Genomic DNA, 18623 nt, shown 5'->3' with positions numbered 1-18623 from the left:
GTGCTGTGTCCTGCCACGTAGATTGTTTTTGTGCGTCACTTGTGCATGTCTCGCTCCACTCACTGTTGCAGTAGACCCACTTCACTAAAAGGGGAGAACACTTGTGGTTTCTTTCATCAGCATGACTCTTTTCCGTCCGCCAATCTTCCTGCTACATGTATCGTTTACTCACACGCGAACAAACCATGCTTACCGTATGTTCCAATTAACCTCCTGCCAGTCGATCATGCTTAATCATATAACCTGAATGTGTTGCTTTTTAATGTCAGATTACCCAGACGTTGTTTAGTTTTTTTTTTGTTTTTTTTTTTTCATTCTTTTTATTACCATCCTGGTTTAATATCAATCATTTGAATTGTTGATTTGTACAAGGCCTATGACAAAATGTTCAGTGACAGGGATTTTTAGGGTTGCTAATACTGGTCCTCATCCATGATATATTTTCCATGCACTGACGCATATCAGGATTTGTACACTATCAAAAAAAAAACCTGAATTAACATTGATTTTGTGAAACATTCTGACATCTTCTTATCAAGCATGAAATCCTGTCGGTGACTGCTTCTCATTCCAAAATGCTCAGCAAATCAAGTAGCAGTTACAATGTAGTTGCCCTTCTCAATGCACAAGCTGAAAACTTAGTTTCATCAACCCTTCCAAATGAAAATTGTCATTCGTATTTCAAAATAGACGTCCTGTCACAATTTGTCCCACTTTGAGATTTTAAGTATGTCTAATACACAAAATGTCAACAAATATACAGTGACCCATATTCTGCGCTTAAAAATAAAATATGCGGAGGCGATATTTCAATATACAATTCCATATTGACTTTAATGCCACGCTGAACAATCTGTTTTTAATTTGCTGCATTTAAAACCTATTACTGATAGTTTAAAAGTGATGCAACAGCGAAATTCACAATGCCACCTGCTGAATGAATGCGATCTTCTCCGTGTAAAGCATGAGTGTCAGTTAACAGTTTTAAAGACTTCCGTGTATTGACTAATTGATTTGAGTCGTTACAAAGCTCAGGTTCAATCTCCCGTCAATGCCCTGCGGATCAGTCACTGTTCATAACACCTTGTATAGTTCAAATTTCTTGCGTTAGAGAGTTGACAAACTGTCGAGAATCGATAACGATGTACGATATGTTGCTTTTTTGCGACAACTTTGGAACTGCGTTGCAGTCAAATCACGCTGTGACAGCGGTTTTGCGACTGGCCGGGGTCACAGATGTCATGTCAGAAATAAGCTAATCGTAGCTGCCTGCCGTGTAATCCAGGCCACCCCACGCTGTCTGCAACACTTTCTCATTTACGCTTTAATTAATCAGACAGCCATACAGCTCATTACCTCACGTGAGTGTGTGTGTGCCCTGGCACACACACGCACACTGTGCTGACGCCACGTGGTGAATCTGTGTGCCGATTAACAGTAAATTTATTCACACTCTCTACCAACAAGAGATGTGTTTTTTATGGTCCTCCCAGTCTGTTAAGTGTAACATCTCAACAGGACTTCCTCAAATTTCACTCACTGATTACAATTTTTGGCCAAATGTCAAGGACACCTGACTTCCTGGGTGTCTCATCACTCAAAGAATACAAGAAGAGGATGTAATGTAATAATGCAAATGTAATAATAATAGATTTATTGGATGGATAACAACGGTTTAGAAACAATAAATAGCAATTTAGTCAAAAAATAAACAATCAATCAATAAAATCGGATTAAACAGTTTTTTTGTATTATAAGAAAGTTTTGAGTCCTTCATAGAAGAGGAGAGGTACAAGTCATGGCCGAGAAAGGAGAAATGAAGAGCCATACAGATCTGAATAGATACTATTTTGGAGTTGTTTAACTACAGTAACCGAATTTCAGACTTTGCAGTGCTACCTTGACTTGCATTGGGGTTTTTTTTGTTTTGTTTTATTCCGTTCATCATTTTCTATAGCAGTTGAGCCTATCGTAGCCAATTTTCAGCAAGAGGCAAAGTGGACTGGTCGCAAGTCAGTCGCAGTGCACATTTAAACAAAAAATCATTTCACAGTCACACCTATGAGCAATCTAAAATCTTCAAGGGACCTAGCCTGCACATTTTTGGAATATGGAAGGAAGCCCGAGAAAATGCACACAAGCAGAGGAGAAGGTGCAAACTCCACATAGGATGACCAGCGCCGAGATTCAAACCAAGAACCGAAATATAAGGTGCTTGCGCCACCCGTTAGTTCACCTGCAGCTCCATTTGATGAAACGATAACTGCTTCCTGTAGTCGATCACAGACATTTTATATAGCTGGAAAATTGTAGTAGTTCGACAAACCTCTCTCACAATACTCTTACAACCCAGGTTGCAACATGAAGTAATGAGTAAATATGATGATTTGAAAAAATGTTTTGTTCAAAGGATATGAATTTAATGTACATACACGAGAGGTGAGGCATCATTTAAATTGTGTTTTAATAACAAGAATAATAAGAGAGGGAAAATAGTATAATAGAACAATTCTTTGATTTGTTTTCCAACTATTTTGTGAATTTGTTGAAATGCGTTAATTTTTAATTCAAGGTTTAACATTATTAGCCCCTGTGAACCGAACCAAGTAAAACTTTCCCTGGTCCTAGGGGAGGAAAGTGTTGGCGCATTAATAACTATACTACCTTGTCACTCTCTTCTACCTCACTGATATATGATTCCTTCCCTCACCTCTCTGGGTTCATTTTTCACCTTTCCTTCCCTCAATCTCACACTTGCATCTCCTCTCAGATTGTCTCCTTTGTTCTTCTTGCTGCCATGCTCATCTCTGGCCTCCGTTTTTCCTCAGGGATGACAGCGGTTTGTGCTTCTTTTTCCCCCAGATAAGTAGCGTCCTCTCCTGTGATTAGCGCAGCAGGTCCCCTCTGTACTCTCTCGGTTTTTTGCTCAAGATTGTTAGTTTTGCCCCCCATATCTGTTTGCTTAATCTCAACCATACCCTCCGTCCGTGTTTGACACAATGGAGAACAAATTGAAATCTAGGTTGTCATTTTGGCAAACAAATGCTTTATGCATTCAGCCGGTATTAGGAATGATTACATTTGACTGTATTGAAAGATGTGTGACTTAAGTGTCAAAGCTGTACTCGCAGCCTAGCCTAAACCTTTTCAGTACAGCATCTTCTGGCCAACGAAGATCACTCTTGACGAAAGGTTGCTAACTGCGGGTGGGAATAATCAATCGGACTTTGTTGGTTGTGTGGAATTGATTGTTGATGAATCAAACTCTTTTATTGAGTTGAACTTTGTATAAGAACAGGGAGATGTCAACTACAGTTTGGGAAGTTGATCCACAAAGCCATCCACCAAGTTTTCTGAGTAGCTTTAGCTCAATAGTGTCATCAAGAGAGGAGTTAAGAAAATTCACAGACGCTATCATTGCACTGAAAAGTACATTTTAATCACCAATATATTTATTTATCATAAAATCACCCCATATTGAGACTAATTCCCATCCTTCGAACTCTTACTGAAATAAGGGCCTTAATAGCTCACTCCTTCCAACAGTTTTACATGCCAGAATAAAACAGAAATCAAAGCAATTTTCTTTTTGTCATTTATGCAGGATTAAATGTTAAGGAAGCTTGCCATAATTTCAGCCAGAAAGGCTTCCTGTCGCATCACGTTCTCTCACTCACGCTTTCAAACACAAACCGAGCCGAGTCGATACTAGTCAGTCAGTAAATGATGATGGTTATATGCTTTTCTCATTAAGACACTCCAGCAGCCACTCTTCAGGAGTTTGATTGCTCTGTAATGGCAGCTAGCTAATGAGCTGTACAAGTGTCATGATTGGCAAGGGACCAAGAGTTGCCATTTACAATAATGTTGCTCTCCAAGGGCTCCAAATTATTTTTCTTCATGCCCCTTCGCCTTCTGTTTATGGACGTTTGCGGTGAGGGCAAATTCAACTTTGGCTGATTACATGATTAGAGTGAGCCGCTCGCTGTTTGTACGGGTGTGTACACTGACCTGGTTTCAAAGGGTAGGCTGACGGAGGATTGTGACTTCGGAATTAGGTTGTTGAGGGGAGAAGAACAAAGCCAGCCATAGAACAGGGCACAACTATTAGTCAAACAAAGTTCAAGTGCCCAAAAGTGATTTTGTCCTAAAAAATCACATGGGACGTCAGCAAATCTTGTGAGACTTTATCTCAATCAGAATAAAAACGCGTTAATTTGCTTTAGTTAAGCGTTTTTTTTAATATGTAGAGTTTTCATCGTATTGTAGTCATTCTATTTTGCTCAAATAAAATGTTATTTACACAAAGAGATGATGTGAATTACAAACAGCTGCTGGCACATTGTGCATTGTTGTCTGCTACTCTATTCATTCCTGTTCTTTTGTGTTTTCTTTTTTTTTTTCACCCACAAAAAAAAAAATAATCTGAGCTGTTGTATTTATATTTCAAAACTGCTCTTTACTTTTTGTCTTGTGCTGCCTTCACGATAAAATAAGTGGCAGCTGCTGACTATACGGTGGGTGAGGTCGAGGTATCATCCATATGAAATTGGCTTGACACATTTTTTGTGAGACCATCATTAGTGAGAGTAGAGCTGAGCTGAGTGGATGCAGTGCAGTGAAAAAAAAAATAACCTCACTGTGTTGATATTCTAACAGAATGACAAATTGACTGTGGTCAAACTGGCAAAAGAAAAACCCTAAACACGTTGATTAAAAGAAGCTGCTGGCGTGTCATTTCACAGGTCATCACTGTGAAATACGCTCCATGTGCTGCGGGAGCTGCTGATCCAAGCAATACTTTAGTGTTCAGCTTTTGCGTATTTAAAGGAGACATGCTTTAGTTTCACCTGCTCTTACCAAACAGGATCAAGAATGTGACTAAGTCAATAGTGTGCGTACCAGATTATAGATTTTGTTCGGCTGTGTGCATTAATGACAAAGTGAGTTAACGTCACACAACTGTACTACAAATGTCTTGTTTGCAATAACCATCACTTGTTTTAATTCCCGTCCGCTTTCATTTGTTTTGGCTTCACGACAGGGGTCAGTTTTTGTTTTGTTCACTGATTTATTTTGTCCAATTTTTGGACTTGGTTTAAGTTTGACTAATTTCAAAAAAATATCTGTTGGATTTCACTGTTTGTTGTTGTTGTTTTTGGGGGGTGGGGTTGATGAGCTCTTCTCCAAACACAAATGCCCCCTTCCCCCAACATCCCATTGTCAATTTCAGTAACAATCTGATAAAGTGCTGTTTATCAGGAGCTAACGTTTGCCGTCCTGTGCATTAAACGAAACTCACTGCAGCTTTCCTTACCCAACCACCACTGGCTAATTTCACAATATTTCTTTTGTCACTCTTGGAGGCAGCACTTCAGCACCATGCCTCCTAATTCAGTTCAGGTTAAGTGCAAAGGCTGCACTTTCCTCAATGATAGATTAAAAACACAACATTGTGTCTTGTTGTATTGCAGTTGGCCCTGGAGGACCCCGTACACAGTGTCTCGCTCCAGCAGTTTGTCTACGAAAAACTGAAGGCCCAACAGAGCCTTCTGGGGGACGAGAGCTTCAGCAGACTCATGGAGACGGTGGACACAGAGCTTGTAAGGCAGCTCCAGGAGTTCCTGCAGGGCTTCTGAACCACGTCCGCAGTCCCTCACCATCACCACCGTTCACAACACACCGTTGTCGTTTAATCCTCAACGCCTTCTTTGCTTTAAAAAAATCAAAAGACTCAAGCCAACGTATGGATTGTTAATTTTCCCAAACTCTGCCCTTGTTATGCCTTATCTATATTCAGAACTAGCTTTGTCCATTCCCTCACATCAAAGGCCTCACATCTTTCCGTTAACAAACGAGATTGCTTCATATTCCTTTTTTTAAAAAAAATAGATTTTGGGTTTGTCTGTATTAACCATGATTTTTGTAAACCTCACTCGAGCTTCCACTTATCTTCGCAACTTGCATTTTCTTTCATTAGAGTGGATTTCAAGTGGAATGGGTGGAAGTGTACTAACCAAAAAGCATTTTCGTGTGTGAGGGACTGTTCCAAGGAATATTCTACAGACTGGAGGCAAAATGTGGATTGCAAGGAAACTACAAAGACCTGGAACTGTGTTTACAAAATCTGTTCTTAAAAAGAAAACAAAAAAAGACACACACACAAAGAAATTACATTTTTGTATGTATATAAAATATGGACAATAATCTGCATGATCATTATTTTAGTTTTTTATTTTTGCTTATATTCCTCACCCCTCCTCATTTTAAAATTTCACAAGAGGTCAAGTTGAAGTAACTACTGAGTTGTTGTTTTTTTTTTAATGTTTTAGTTAGTCTATGGAATTAGTGATTTTTTTTTTTTTCACGCCATTGATTTGAATGTGGAACCACATTATGTATATGTGTACTGCTGCTATTTGTGGGTGTGACGGAGCACTTTAATAACCAACAACTTCCTTCTCATCACTGCTGTGTGTTCCTCTACATTGTGACTATCAACAGGATGTCTTGACTAAAATCATACTTTTTGTCAAAATAATTTGCACGCACGTAGCCAATTTTGACGTTTATTTGACCACTTTTAGTGACAATACATTTGATTTCGGGGTAGAATCAGTGTTCAGTACAGTTTAATTTCATTTAGGCTATATCAGTGTTAAACATACAATAAGTCCTTAAATGGTTTTTGAGCTCCGAAGCTGAAAGTGACTGTCTGAAAATTGGAGTTCATGAGGGAACTTAAATCTCTTTTGTTCAGCTTTATCATAAAATTAGATAATGAGAGTGTATATTATGGCATAATAGTTTTAGTTTTACACAGGAAAGAGATAAACATGCAAGCTACTCCCGAGTAGAAGTCAGCCTTACGGCCTTAAGCTCAAAACACTTGACTCTTGTTTCTCGAAAGTGTGTTTCTTGAGTCCGTTAATGCTCGATGATCTCTCTGCTTGTATTCTGTTAATATAACTCTGCAACACGCAGTAAATGTTTGCTTTTGGATTATGTGTGTTTTTTTGGATGAGGTGGGAGCAAAAAAAAAAAAAAACAACAAAATAAATTATTTTTCCCCCTTTAAGCTTTCAATAAAATGCAGTTAGCAGCCAAAAAGTAAAAAGCTCAATGACCATAAGAAGAAAAGACTTGTGCGGAATATTTGTATTTAGTGTGATTTCATCATCCAAAGAGTCATGCAGCTTTTCTTTCCCTGCTGCTATGTTGCTGTTGCTGTAAAGGAACCGTGTATATCAATCAACACATTATCATATGACGTACACTCACCGGTTGCCTCAATGGAAACAATACAGGAGCTGAATCCCAAAATCTACCGTCTTTTGAGTGACACTGTGAAAGAGGTATTAATTCAACAGTCTGTCTTTTGTGGTCTTAGTGTACCACACTGCTTCAAACTGACAACCATTTCCTAAGTCTCTTTTTCCAGATGTCCTGCAAAATTAGCTCATGAGCAAACCGTATATCTGCTCGTTGCTTTTATGCAGAATCCAGCACAGGTGGGCTATTGCAGCTGTGAAGCACAAGCGAAGTGGATGACGTGCTAAACTTGAGTGCCCTTCGTTGCAAGCTCCGCTCTGCTACTACCCTCAAAAGCGGAAAGCCCCAGTGTCGACTTTGATAACCCATTCACTGGCAGTGGGCAATTTAAGAAAAGTGCATTTAACATTTAGTAATCAAAATACATTAGCTGATTTTATTTTTTTTTTAATACAGCTCTAGTGTTGGATCGCTTTGGATTGTAAATGTTTACCTCTTGTTGTGGCGAGTGGATGTACAGTATTATTTATCTTTTCCTTTTTATGTGTGTAGCTGTAGTTTGAGGGTCCACAAAATTAATTGCAATAAATAATTTTTGGCTGATACAGATTCCCATTTTGGGGAGGGAGGACAAGAAGCTTTTAAAAAAAAAAAAAAGGATGGGCTAAGCAAGGACTGAAGTGGGTTTTCCTCTGTACAATCAATCGTCGGGTCAAGTACCGCGTGTATAGAATTCACTCGGAGCAGAATAAAATCTGCTGTTGCGTCCACTGGCCCTTTAACTGAAAGTTCAACTGAGGGCAAGAGAGACAGAAAGTAAGCATCTTATGTTGCGTTTAATTTGAGCAAAGGGATGAAGTGCAATGAATACATCCATCTGTACACTGTGACCCGGTCCAAACTCATCTGTGAATGTGGCTCATGTGACTACAAGAGCCTGTGAGAGGTTCCAGTACTCTTCCTAATATGGAGACCCATTTCTATTCGTGGGAAGCAGATGAAGACGCACAAATCTGTTTTTATGGCTAAATCTGGCTATTGTGGCTTGTCTAGAAATTATGGTGAGGAGATGTGTAGAGGAAATTAGCCAGCAAATGTGCTAAAAGTAATGTTTATAAAGGAACTATGAAACCTCTGACGTTAGCTTCTCATCATGCAAAGACGCGTTCGGTGGGGACGTACTACTAAAAAACGAGGACGGAAGTGCTTAAAAAGGACATGGACGGACAGGGAAGCAGGCTAATTATTTTATGAATAAAGACGGAGGGACATAACGGCGCGGTGGCCAGGTTGCAGACGGAGGACGGAACAGCAAAATAGGGTAAAGTCCCCATCTCTGCTCTCTACCTCAATTTTGGGCTTTCTCAAAACTCTGATTGTGACGTATATTACCCTGCTTGCATTATTCTGAAAAACAAAAGGAGTGTTTTTTCCTGATGATGTACAGTATAACCATTTTTTCGGAAGAGCTTTCCTGGAATAAATAGGTGTATTCCAAGAATATAGTTGTATTTTTTAACTCCACCTCTAAAATTTTAATGATAATGATGTTCATATTGTCCCAACAGCATAACCCATTCAGCCCAAGTTTGAAACAAACAAATTGTATTGTCCTTTTCAGCAAGAGTAACTGTTTGTTTCTCCTCGCTCAGACGATAAGGCAGCGGGCAATTGCTAGTGGCCAAGCCTCCACCAATTTGTTTTAGGAGAGCCGATGTACTCCTGGACGATGGCCTCTTAAGTGATTTATGGAGTGCGAAGAGACTTCTAAGGAATTCCGCTCACACCTTTGACGCTAGCACTTCTAATTCCACAGAGGCGCTCATTTTTCTTGCGCTGTACTTGGACTGCAGCCACTAGTCCTTGGGAGAGCTTCAGGTATGTGGGACTTCCCTGCACTGCACCACAGAGTACTGCTCTCATACAGTCAAGGCCACCATTAGCTTTGTTTTTTTGTTTGTTTGTTTTACAGTGGTCTGGGCAACTCAAAACACATGAACTAGGACGCTGTAGGTTTACACAAATAACTACAAAGGAATGAGCAATATGGTGCGTGGGTAAAAAAGCAACCCGTTTTACAGTAGTTCAACAACCATAAAGATCATTTTTGGCAATCATCATGATGAGGGTGCATGTTTTCTTTTAACCATGTGAGTCAATATGATGCCATTGGAAGTGTCCAACCCCCAAACTTCCATTGGCCGTTCAAGTCTGTTTCCCATCCTTCTTTTAGCGGGAAATTACCTGATAACTGGTAAACAGATGGAAAAACAAAACCCAAATGCCAAGCTCTGTGAATTGTTTTCATATTCCCTAATGGGTCATCCTCAGGTCTGCACTCTACTGAGTGGCATTGCTAAAGCGTCAAATAATTACCAGTGGGCTGAGATTTACACGGTTCTGTAAATCATGTAAGTGCAGAGGTCGTGAGATTGTCACCTGCTCCGGCCTTCCGGTGTGGAGTTTGCATGTTCTCCCCGCCGTGCCTGTGTGGGTTTTCTCCTGGTTCTCCAGTGTCCTCCCACATTCCAAAAACATGCATGGCAGGTTGATTGGACACTCTAAATTGGCCCTAAGTATGAGTTTGAGCGCAGATGCTTGTTTCTCTATGTGTGTCCTGCGATTAGCTGACGACCAGTTCAATGTGTACCCTGCCTACTGCCCAAAGACGGACGGCATCCCTGCGACCCTCGTGAGGAGAAGTGGTTCAGATAATGGATGGATGGTGTAATGTCTGATTTAAGAAAGCCCCTATCCACTTGTTAGACATGCATTGAACGTAGAGAAAACAATAAAACGCAATGAGCGCACCCACGCAGGAGCTGATGTTGACCACAGCTCACATCCATGATCACCACTGTTTCCCCTCACCGTAGCAGGCCCCGCCTCTTAAAGGAACATATCGAAGACACGCTAGAAAAAGCCGACGACTGTATTTTCTACCGATGTAATTTTCGAGAGAGTTCAGCGTTTAAAGTTATGTTTTAAGAAGGTTAAATATGTTCAAACAGTGGAGGAAGATTTTTAATATCTTGGGTCTATCAATATCACAATTTTAACACATTGCGGGTGTCTCCGGACACGATTCCACAGTACAGCACAACACTATATCTCCAGTAATTCATTTGGAAATGACTTGTTTCCAAACTAAGAGTAATTCACTGCCTGGAACACTTAAACCACCTTCACATTCTCTAATCGATTTTGTCAATTGACAGGTCAAGAATCGGCTGGCTTCGCCGAACTGGGCATTTATTTTTCCTCGCGAGTGTTTGCAATAGAAAACCTTTTAGCAGGCTTGTCCTTCAGTATTTCAAATGATTAACACTAGAATAAGAGACGTCAGTGCTCGGTACAATTGTATGGTACACGCTGAAACAGGCTGTGGTGTGTAATATGGGAGTGCGTGGGTGCTATTGACTGGGGGGAAAAAAGCTTTTAAAAGTGACCTTTGAGACAACTGCCTCTCGCTGTGAGTGAATTTGTTCGTTTTGCAGCCGGACCATGTTAATGACAGCCGCCTAATGCGTGAGTAACACTTCTCCCCTTTTTGCTTGCAAGTGGTGCCTGTAATTAAAACGGGTCATACGTCACTCTCAGACGAAGAAAACTAGTCGAGACAAGATGAATGACTTTTTTCCTCTATGATTTGAAAATCCATTATGGTTCCGCAACCTACCCTCATTGATATGAACAGCATAAACCGACGGAGGTAGAACTTGTTGCACGAATGAATGCCAAATATTTCATGAGCCTCTTACTACTGCTGTGCAGACGAGAAAAATAAAATGTCAAAGTCTTGAAGACGGGGAACGAAACAAAGGATTGAGATGTCACGTCTACTTTTCTTCAACTTATTTTGTTGTAGCTGCTGGCAAAAACAAACAAAGTGCTCCTCAACAAATGAAACAGCGGGCTATTTTCTTACTTTCTTATACTATGCTGTGGTGTTGCTGTGAAGCTTTTTGAGCAATTTTTTAAATGATATTATTTGTTGGTAATAGTGGCGCTTCGATCAATTAGCCACCAATCGTGATTAGACGATATCTGTGGGAAAGTATGAGATCGGCATATGTTGATCAATGCCTTTCAGTGCCGATCACAAAAAACAATCTCCTGCAGCTCGTCCTTTGCAGCTTTGCAGCCAAGTTGAGACCAGCCTGCGTACAGTTTAGCTTCCCGCTCCCCCTTTCCTTAACGCTGCATTTTGCAAATGCAAACATTTCAAACTGAATACTCCACAAAGTTGTCGGTATTTGTTGATATACCACAAATACTTTGTGATTTTCCCATTAATCAGTGTAATTGTCATTTGATTTGGTTTTGAACTCCAATATCTACGTTATTATACCCCCCATAAGCCGACAAATGCAACCCCCAACAGCTAATCTGTAGTTGAGTCGATAAACTGCTATTAGTGGAAAGACTCTTGTCATTTCGATTTCTGTGTGACAAGTGTGTATGTTCTCTATAATGACTATGCAGCGGCCACCTCTGCTTAATTATAAGCCTCTAAACATGAAATCTCATGTTTCTCGCCACATATTGTATCCGGAGCTATTCTTGGCATTATCCACAGGTAACATTTTGATCTAATATTGTAATGCCATTTGTGCGTGGAAATCTTTCAAATTGAGGTATCTTGTTTCCGTTTTGGTCACCAGGAGAAATGTGTCAGTATTTTTCTTGTTGGCCCAATGTTTAAGTGATACACACCAATGAGCTCTGCGACAAGATTTTGACTCGAAAGGGAAAATTGGCTATTGGCCAAACAGCAGTTTGGCAGTCAGTGAGCAATTCTTCAAAATAGGCCATGTGCTTGCGCCAAACTGTTTATTGCCACTCAAAGTTGAAGTTTACTATAAAATAGTGGCGTGAATCAGCGGAGAATTTGAATAGGTACTATTCTGTACATTGTTTCAATAAAAAAAAAAAAAAGAAAGAAAGACACACATTTCTTGTCGTTAAAAAATGGATTTTTGTGGGCTGCCCTATACATGGTCCCCTGATAGCAATGACCAGAAATTGTGGCACCCTCTTACCCAGCTCTAATAAAGTATCAAAGTAAAAAAGTTAGTTTCGTGACATTAAAGGTTAGGCATAAGTTCTCATAACATTTCTAATATCCCTGTAAAATAATGATTTTAAGCTCCTAAAAGTAAAAAATAAAATGACATTAATTATTTAACTTCTTCAATGCTGAGTTTTATTTCTCACCATTTCAGTACAGTAGCACTTGAGATAACGAATGACTAGTCGGACTTCCTGTGTCCAAGTAAGCATCAGATGACACCGCACATGATCGCAACCATGAAAGGAAGGAAAGCAGGCTGCATCTTTGCTTTCACGTTGAAACCCAAATATCCTTATCTCACAGCAGAAATAGACTCGTATGAGCAGCAAATGTTTTTCCAATCATCTTTTCCTCTGCGAATTATGACCTCAATTTCTTGTGCTCGGAAGTGGTCTGCTGCTCCTGTTGCTTTTTTTTGTTAAGGTTAAAGATTCAAGGTTGTGTGTGAACGTGTGTGTATGTGTGGTGAAGGGGGGAAAGTATCCCTGTAGGCTGTGAACCAGGCGAATCTGTCTGGCACTAGAAAATAAAACTTCAGTTCAAAGTCACCTAAATCACAATCAACTCACTTTAGGTTATCGGGAGATTATTACGAACAAAATAGTACCTGTTTTCTGCAATTTGTTGTCTCACAAACAGATGCAGCGGGTGTCAGTGTTATCGCCGGGCCCCCTGACATGATAGTATTAACCGGCAGAATTCCGTAAATCTGGCCTAATCCTCCCCGAAAATGGAAAAAGAATCTTTGATAAGCACCAAACACACAAAAGACGACAGATAAGACTTGCATCTAAAAAAAAAAACGAAAAAAAAAAAAAAAAACCGCCGCATCATCTTATCGGGGGCATTCTAAATCTAAAACCTCCTCTTATCAGTTGTTGAGCATTTAAAGGCACTCAGGCCAATGCAAATAAAGAAGAAGGCAGAGGATAATCAATGTGAAGGACAGAGAAGCACTGAGTCGGCTTTTTCAGGGCACACTCTGTTTAAACCCAATTAAAGCTATTACAGCCGATAAATACTTGACTCAGATACATATTGCATGTCCTCCAAAAAAGTTGCCCTCGACTCTAATAGATGTCGTGCCGCAATTAGCCCCAAATCGACGCTTCGTTCTTTCCCCTCACAAGGCTTTAGTTGTTAGATTAGTGGTGGTCAAACTGAGGTCTGGGGACCCTCCTGGTTCTGACAGCGAGTACTTGGGGGTCTGCAAATTAAATACATTTATTACCCTATCTTAGCCTGGAGCCAATTCATAGTTCTGATATAACTGTGACATATCATCAATAAATAAGATATCGCTGCATGAATGAAGCTGTGGAAGGCACAAAGCATCGTCCTATCCATCAATATTGTAATTTTTTTTTCTTCAAAAAAAGTCTAGCATTACATGAATAAATGTGTCTTTTAAAAAATTCACTTGATAACATTTGACTTTCTACTCTTGTTCAATTTGCAAAAACTGTTTTATTCTGACAAAGTACAGTATGTGCATCAAATAAAACCTGATGGCTTCTCTCAAAAATGTCTGTAAAGCCCGTATCCGACTGTGCGGCGAGGGTTTGCGAGTGTTGGGCAAAAAAAAAAAAAAAAAAAGATCTGTCGCTGGGTGATTGTCTCACCCTGCAAATATTTTTGCAAAGACGCAACGTAGGAGCATGAGATCCAATGCGATAACTTTTATCAGAAAAAGACAATATTCCCTGCCCATTTTTGCAGCTACCAGTGAATTTCCTTCGAGCCTCGTCTTATCTTCTGACCTCAGACAGACACGTGAGTCACCATTGGATAAACACGAGAAGGATGGCTCCAAACTTTCTGGAAGGTACACTTCATCATCGTTTGTGTGTGGGAAGCATCAACTCCTGCGTCCACTTCCTGGGTTATTTTCCAATCCAGTGGGCAATTTGGCTAACGAGTGCACTTCATTATCTGACAATTGGCCGAATGGCATCTATTAAATGAACATATTAAAGGGATTTGTTTGCTCAAGGTGGCCTTGTTAATGACACCATGCGCCTCCTGAGGTGTTTGTGTGACTAGCTGGCGGCGTCATACAAGCACAAAATCACCATCCCACTCGTTGGGTTATGGTCGGGATTGTGCAGAATGGTCGCTCCTCTCCGCTGGAGGCTGATTGATGTCGGACATGTGGGAATTTTCCGCTTTTGAGACAAATGCGGCAGACGGCGGCCTGTCATCCTCTTCAAGGGATCACTTGATTAGGCCTGAGAAAAATGGGCCGATGCTTTTTTTTTCCCAACAGTATACAGCTCTGACAAAAATGGCATATACCAAACTGATTGTTGAACTACTTCAGATTCCCTACACAGGGGGGCATATTATGGAAAATTGGCTTTGGAATTGCTTGTTTACTCATAAGTAGTTCTATGGCATGCCAATCTACCTAGCAAGTGGGAAATTACACAACTAGGTCCTTTTTTTTTGTGAGCTGCCTATTTCAGAAAAGAGCTCAAATCTTCAATGGAATTCCAAATGTTTTTTATCAAAATAATTTGTGTAATTGACAAAACTATGGCATACACCACATCCACATGTTGCTACAGTTGAAACATAGAGGAGATGGCACAAAAAAAAGAAAAATCTATAGACTTAAACCCAATGGAGCATGCATTTTACCTGCTAAAGAGGAGCCACTTCTCATCCTATATCCAATTAAAATTCCTGTCTTGCTCAAAAACTGAATTCTGATTACAGCCTTTTAATATCGCCGACAAAATGATAATCTTCCAGAAAACAGCCCACTAAAAGAAAAAAAAATGTCAGAAAAGCTCTCAACTCCCACTCCTCCAGATAGTTGTATTCATTTAAGGAGGAATTAATGTTTGCCCGCAGGTGAAGACACCTTGCTGAAATACCTGATTACTTCCCTCTTCAATTTAATGTGAGGATTTTCATGTCGAGGAAGGGATTTGATGAGCGCCCGTCAAACACCTCTCAGCTATGCGGCAGCTTTCGTGTCATGGCATCACACTTCACCAATGCACTACTTGCAGATGATACAACTCATTATTATTGTGTTTCATGCATTACAGGGGATTACGCCTACAATACTGTCGGGCAGTGCAACTTTCTGGCATAATGTCCCCTCTGGAGATGTGAGCTGGTTCATCCCACATGTTCTGTAAAAAAAAAATAAATACACGAGTCTGGGAATTTTTCACTATATTTACCTTCTCCACATGACAGAAGGCCCTCACACTCTCTTATGAAATGTACCGCCGAGATTCCTGCACCCCTGTGAACTGTGACATTTGCAATGATTGAAAATTTTACAACAAATTTCTTGGCACATTGGGGGTTATTTATTAGTGAGCCTCCAGAGGGCGATATGTGCAGACCCTTCAAATGTTAACTGACCAGCAAACAAAAGTTTGGACACCTCATACTGGAAGGCTGGGCTGTAGACAATAAAAACACGCACACACACATTTTTTTAAAATTATTTTTTAAGTAATTTTTGGCTCCCAACCCTAACTTGAAAAAGTAAAGGTCAGTGACATTATTCAAAATAAGTTTTACTACTTTTTTTCATTTATGAAGCTGATCTGTGTGTGCAAAATATGATTTCAACCCATGCTTAATAATGAGTACTTAACAAACGTTTGTTTGAACATATGCGACCTGAACTTTTTTTACAATAATTCCACACACGATGGTCTCAGCAATGCACCCCAAAATGTTGCTCAAAGCTCCAGCCTGCGACTGAGACTCATCCGTCTTTTCTGGCACGAGCTGGCAGTCATACATCAAACATTGTCACGTGACGTCGATGCGGGCAATGAGACTTTCGGCTTTGAGGCGGTTGCGACCGAATAGTCAGGCTGCTCGGACGACTTTAGCGGATGCAGAAGTGAGAACAATTTCCCAAAATCTACCATCTGTCTTCCATCCCAATATATATTCCCCTGTGCACTTAATTGCAAGTTTAACTTAAAGCATATCTACGTAAGCATTTCCCCATCTTTTATTGAGCCTTACGGTAGAAAAATCTGTCACACTGAACAATAAGGTCTCAAAATATATTTACCCTGAAATACTGACATGTCAATTTGCTCTCAAATGTACTTACTCAAGTGTGAAATGTGCTTCTGTTTAGTTAAACACAAATCTATGCAACAGCTGGCTATATCGGTTAAATTGCATCTTCTCCCATCCAGTGGATGAAAACTTTCACTATATGTCACTACCTTAGATTGATAAATGATGACAGCCTTTTAACTCTGCAGCAGCTAAATAGCTACACCGGAAATGTTTGTTTGAAAAATACATTTACAAATACAATTTCATTCTTATTAAATAAAAAATATAAAGGGAGTTGATTAGATAAAAAAAGGAAATCAATTGTTTATTTGTTATATTTTCATAGTTTTATTGTTGCTCCTCATAATTAGAAAGTTGTTCCTCAAATCAGAGAGAAACCTATTAAACACTTTAAAACAGTGACCGTGCATATCCAACATACTTCACACACGTATTGTGCAAAGGTCAAAATTGTGTTTATGCTTTTTTATGTAATACTCCCAAAAAGGTGTCCACATCATCAAACTCCAGAAAAGTGTTAATTACTTTAACTGCACGCTGAATGTTTTTCCTTCTTCCCTTATCTCGATATGGTGTTGCAGCATTGCTCATTTCTTCCCCAGTATGCCAATTACGTGTTGTTATCATTGACAAAATGAAAACGATCAGCCTCTTCTCCTCACTTTTAAACCTCTTATTGGGTAAAGTGTAATCCTACCAGTATCTTGTACACCCACAAAAACATTCTGTTCCTTAGTTGAGCCTCCAGCATTCCAAAAGTTGAGCGCCATGCAGCTTCTTCCTCCGAGAACCTCTCTTACTTTTGTTTTGAGAAGCTGAAGTCTTTTCTATATTTCAGAGGAGGCTTTAGAAGTCTTGCTTTAGATGAAGCGTACGCTTATTTTCGATCAATGCTGCTGGAGGCCTGTAGACTTACCCTTTGGGGGGGTTCTTCATGTTGGACCGCGAACTCCTGTTTTGCTCTTCCCATCTGTTCGTATGTGTTACCCGTGACACGAGTAAACATATTCTTGTATTTCATTTTTTTAGGTTTTTTCGAATTTGCTATATTTTTCTTTTTGCGGTCTTTCATTTGTCCCTTTGAGAGCCACTGTTGGTTTGATTTGTCATTTATTTTCTGTCTAATTGGACAGTATTTATCACGTGTCTAAATATTCCTTTCTCAATTTTAGTCGTATCTTTTCCTTTATATACTGAAATGAAGAAATCTTGAGTATTTTCTTTGAAATAATCCCTATTCCTATAAAACACATTTTATACATGTATCTTTTGTTTGTGTGTGCGTGAGGTAAATGTGCAACTAATATTTATAAAGAGCAGTTGTGCGGTACCGAGGTGGGTGGTGAAATTAGGAGTCATCATGTTTCCCTGGAGTGGTAATAATATTTTTTTTCACGCTTTATTCTGGATAGAAAAACACAGATGCACAGTCTTTAATTGGCATTTGAGGTTCCGAGCGTTTAAGTGCTCCTATTTGCTCAGCGTGATTCCCTCAGCAGGAAGAAGTAACATTATTGGTGGGTGGATGCACTCTTTTCAAAACAATCCAATTTCAAAGCAATCCGTTTGACTTTGACAACTGGAGCTCAATACGTGCAACTGATGATATCTCACAAAGGTGAGTGCACTCTTAACATCTAGAGCTGAAACATGTTTTGATATGTTTTCCTAAAAAGAAAATACACTTTGCTATAATCAGTGTACAAATTGTATGCTTTTAAATTTGTAGGATACATGGATGTGGAAATGGCTAATTTGTGCACAATTTGAACTCATCAAACAGGAGTTTACTTGCTTTTGGTCCCTGTGTTTTAAGAGCGATAATCCATGCATTCATTACAGTCATGCATTTTATTTTGGAGTCAGCCAGTCCTCCCTCAAGCGCCTCCACCTGGTTCAAAATGCCGCCGCTCGCCTTTTAACTGTCCTTTCGGAAGATGGATCACATAACCCCAATCTTGGTCTCTCATTACTGCTCCCAGTGCACTTTAGAGTTCGCTTTATGATACTTCTGTTTTTGTCTTCAAATTTTTAAATGGCCTCTGACTGCTCTGCGCTCCGCCACCCCTACGCACCTGCTCGCTGCCTCAGGTATGTGGACAAAATGCTGTTGGGGGGGCCGAGGACTAAGCGGCTACGGACTATTTTAAAATCCGTTTGAAGACACATTTTTATTCTTTTGCAAATGACACTGTTATACAGACTAGACTAT

The 18623-nt window shown here is 39.8% G+C and overlaps 1 protein-coding gene across 1 annotated transcript in view; it reads left to right on the top strand.

The window, feature by feature from the left end:
- ipo11 (importin 11) overlaps nt 1-6992 on the top strand; it is a 95166-nt gene extending 88174 nt beyond the window's left edge. The window contains exon 30 of the mRNA XM_088295039.1: nt 5475-6992. Within this exon, the coding sequence (XP_088151165.1) occupies nt 5475-5639 (165 nt within the window). The 3' untranslated portion in view covers nt 5640-6992. The remainder of the gene's footprint in view (nt 1-5474) is intronic.
- Nucleotides 6993-18623: the final 11631 nt, after the last annotated feature.

This window comes from Idiotropiscis lumnitzeri, chromosome 1, assembly GCF_059441095.1.
Source record: "Idiotropiscis lumnitzeri isolate Australia: NSW breed Sydney's pygmy pipehorse chromosome 1, RoL_Ilum_1.0, whole genome shotgun sequence".
Lineage (NCBI taxonomy): Eukaryota > Metazoa > Chordata > Actinopteri > Syngnathiformes > Syngnathidae > Idiotropiscis > Idiotropiscis lumnitzeri.
The sequence above is the reverse complement of the archived record's forward strand: the minus strand, read 5'-3'. Positions and strand labels throughout refer to the sequence as shown.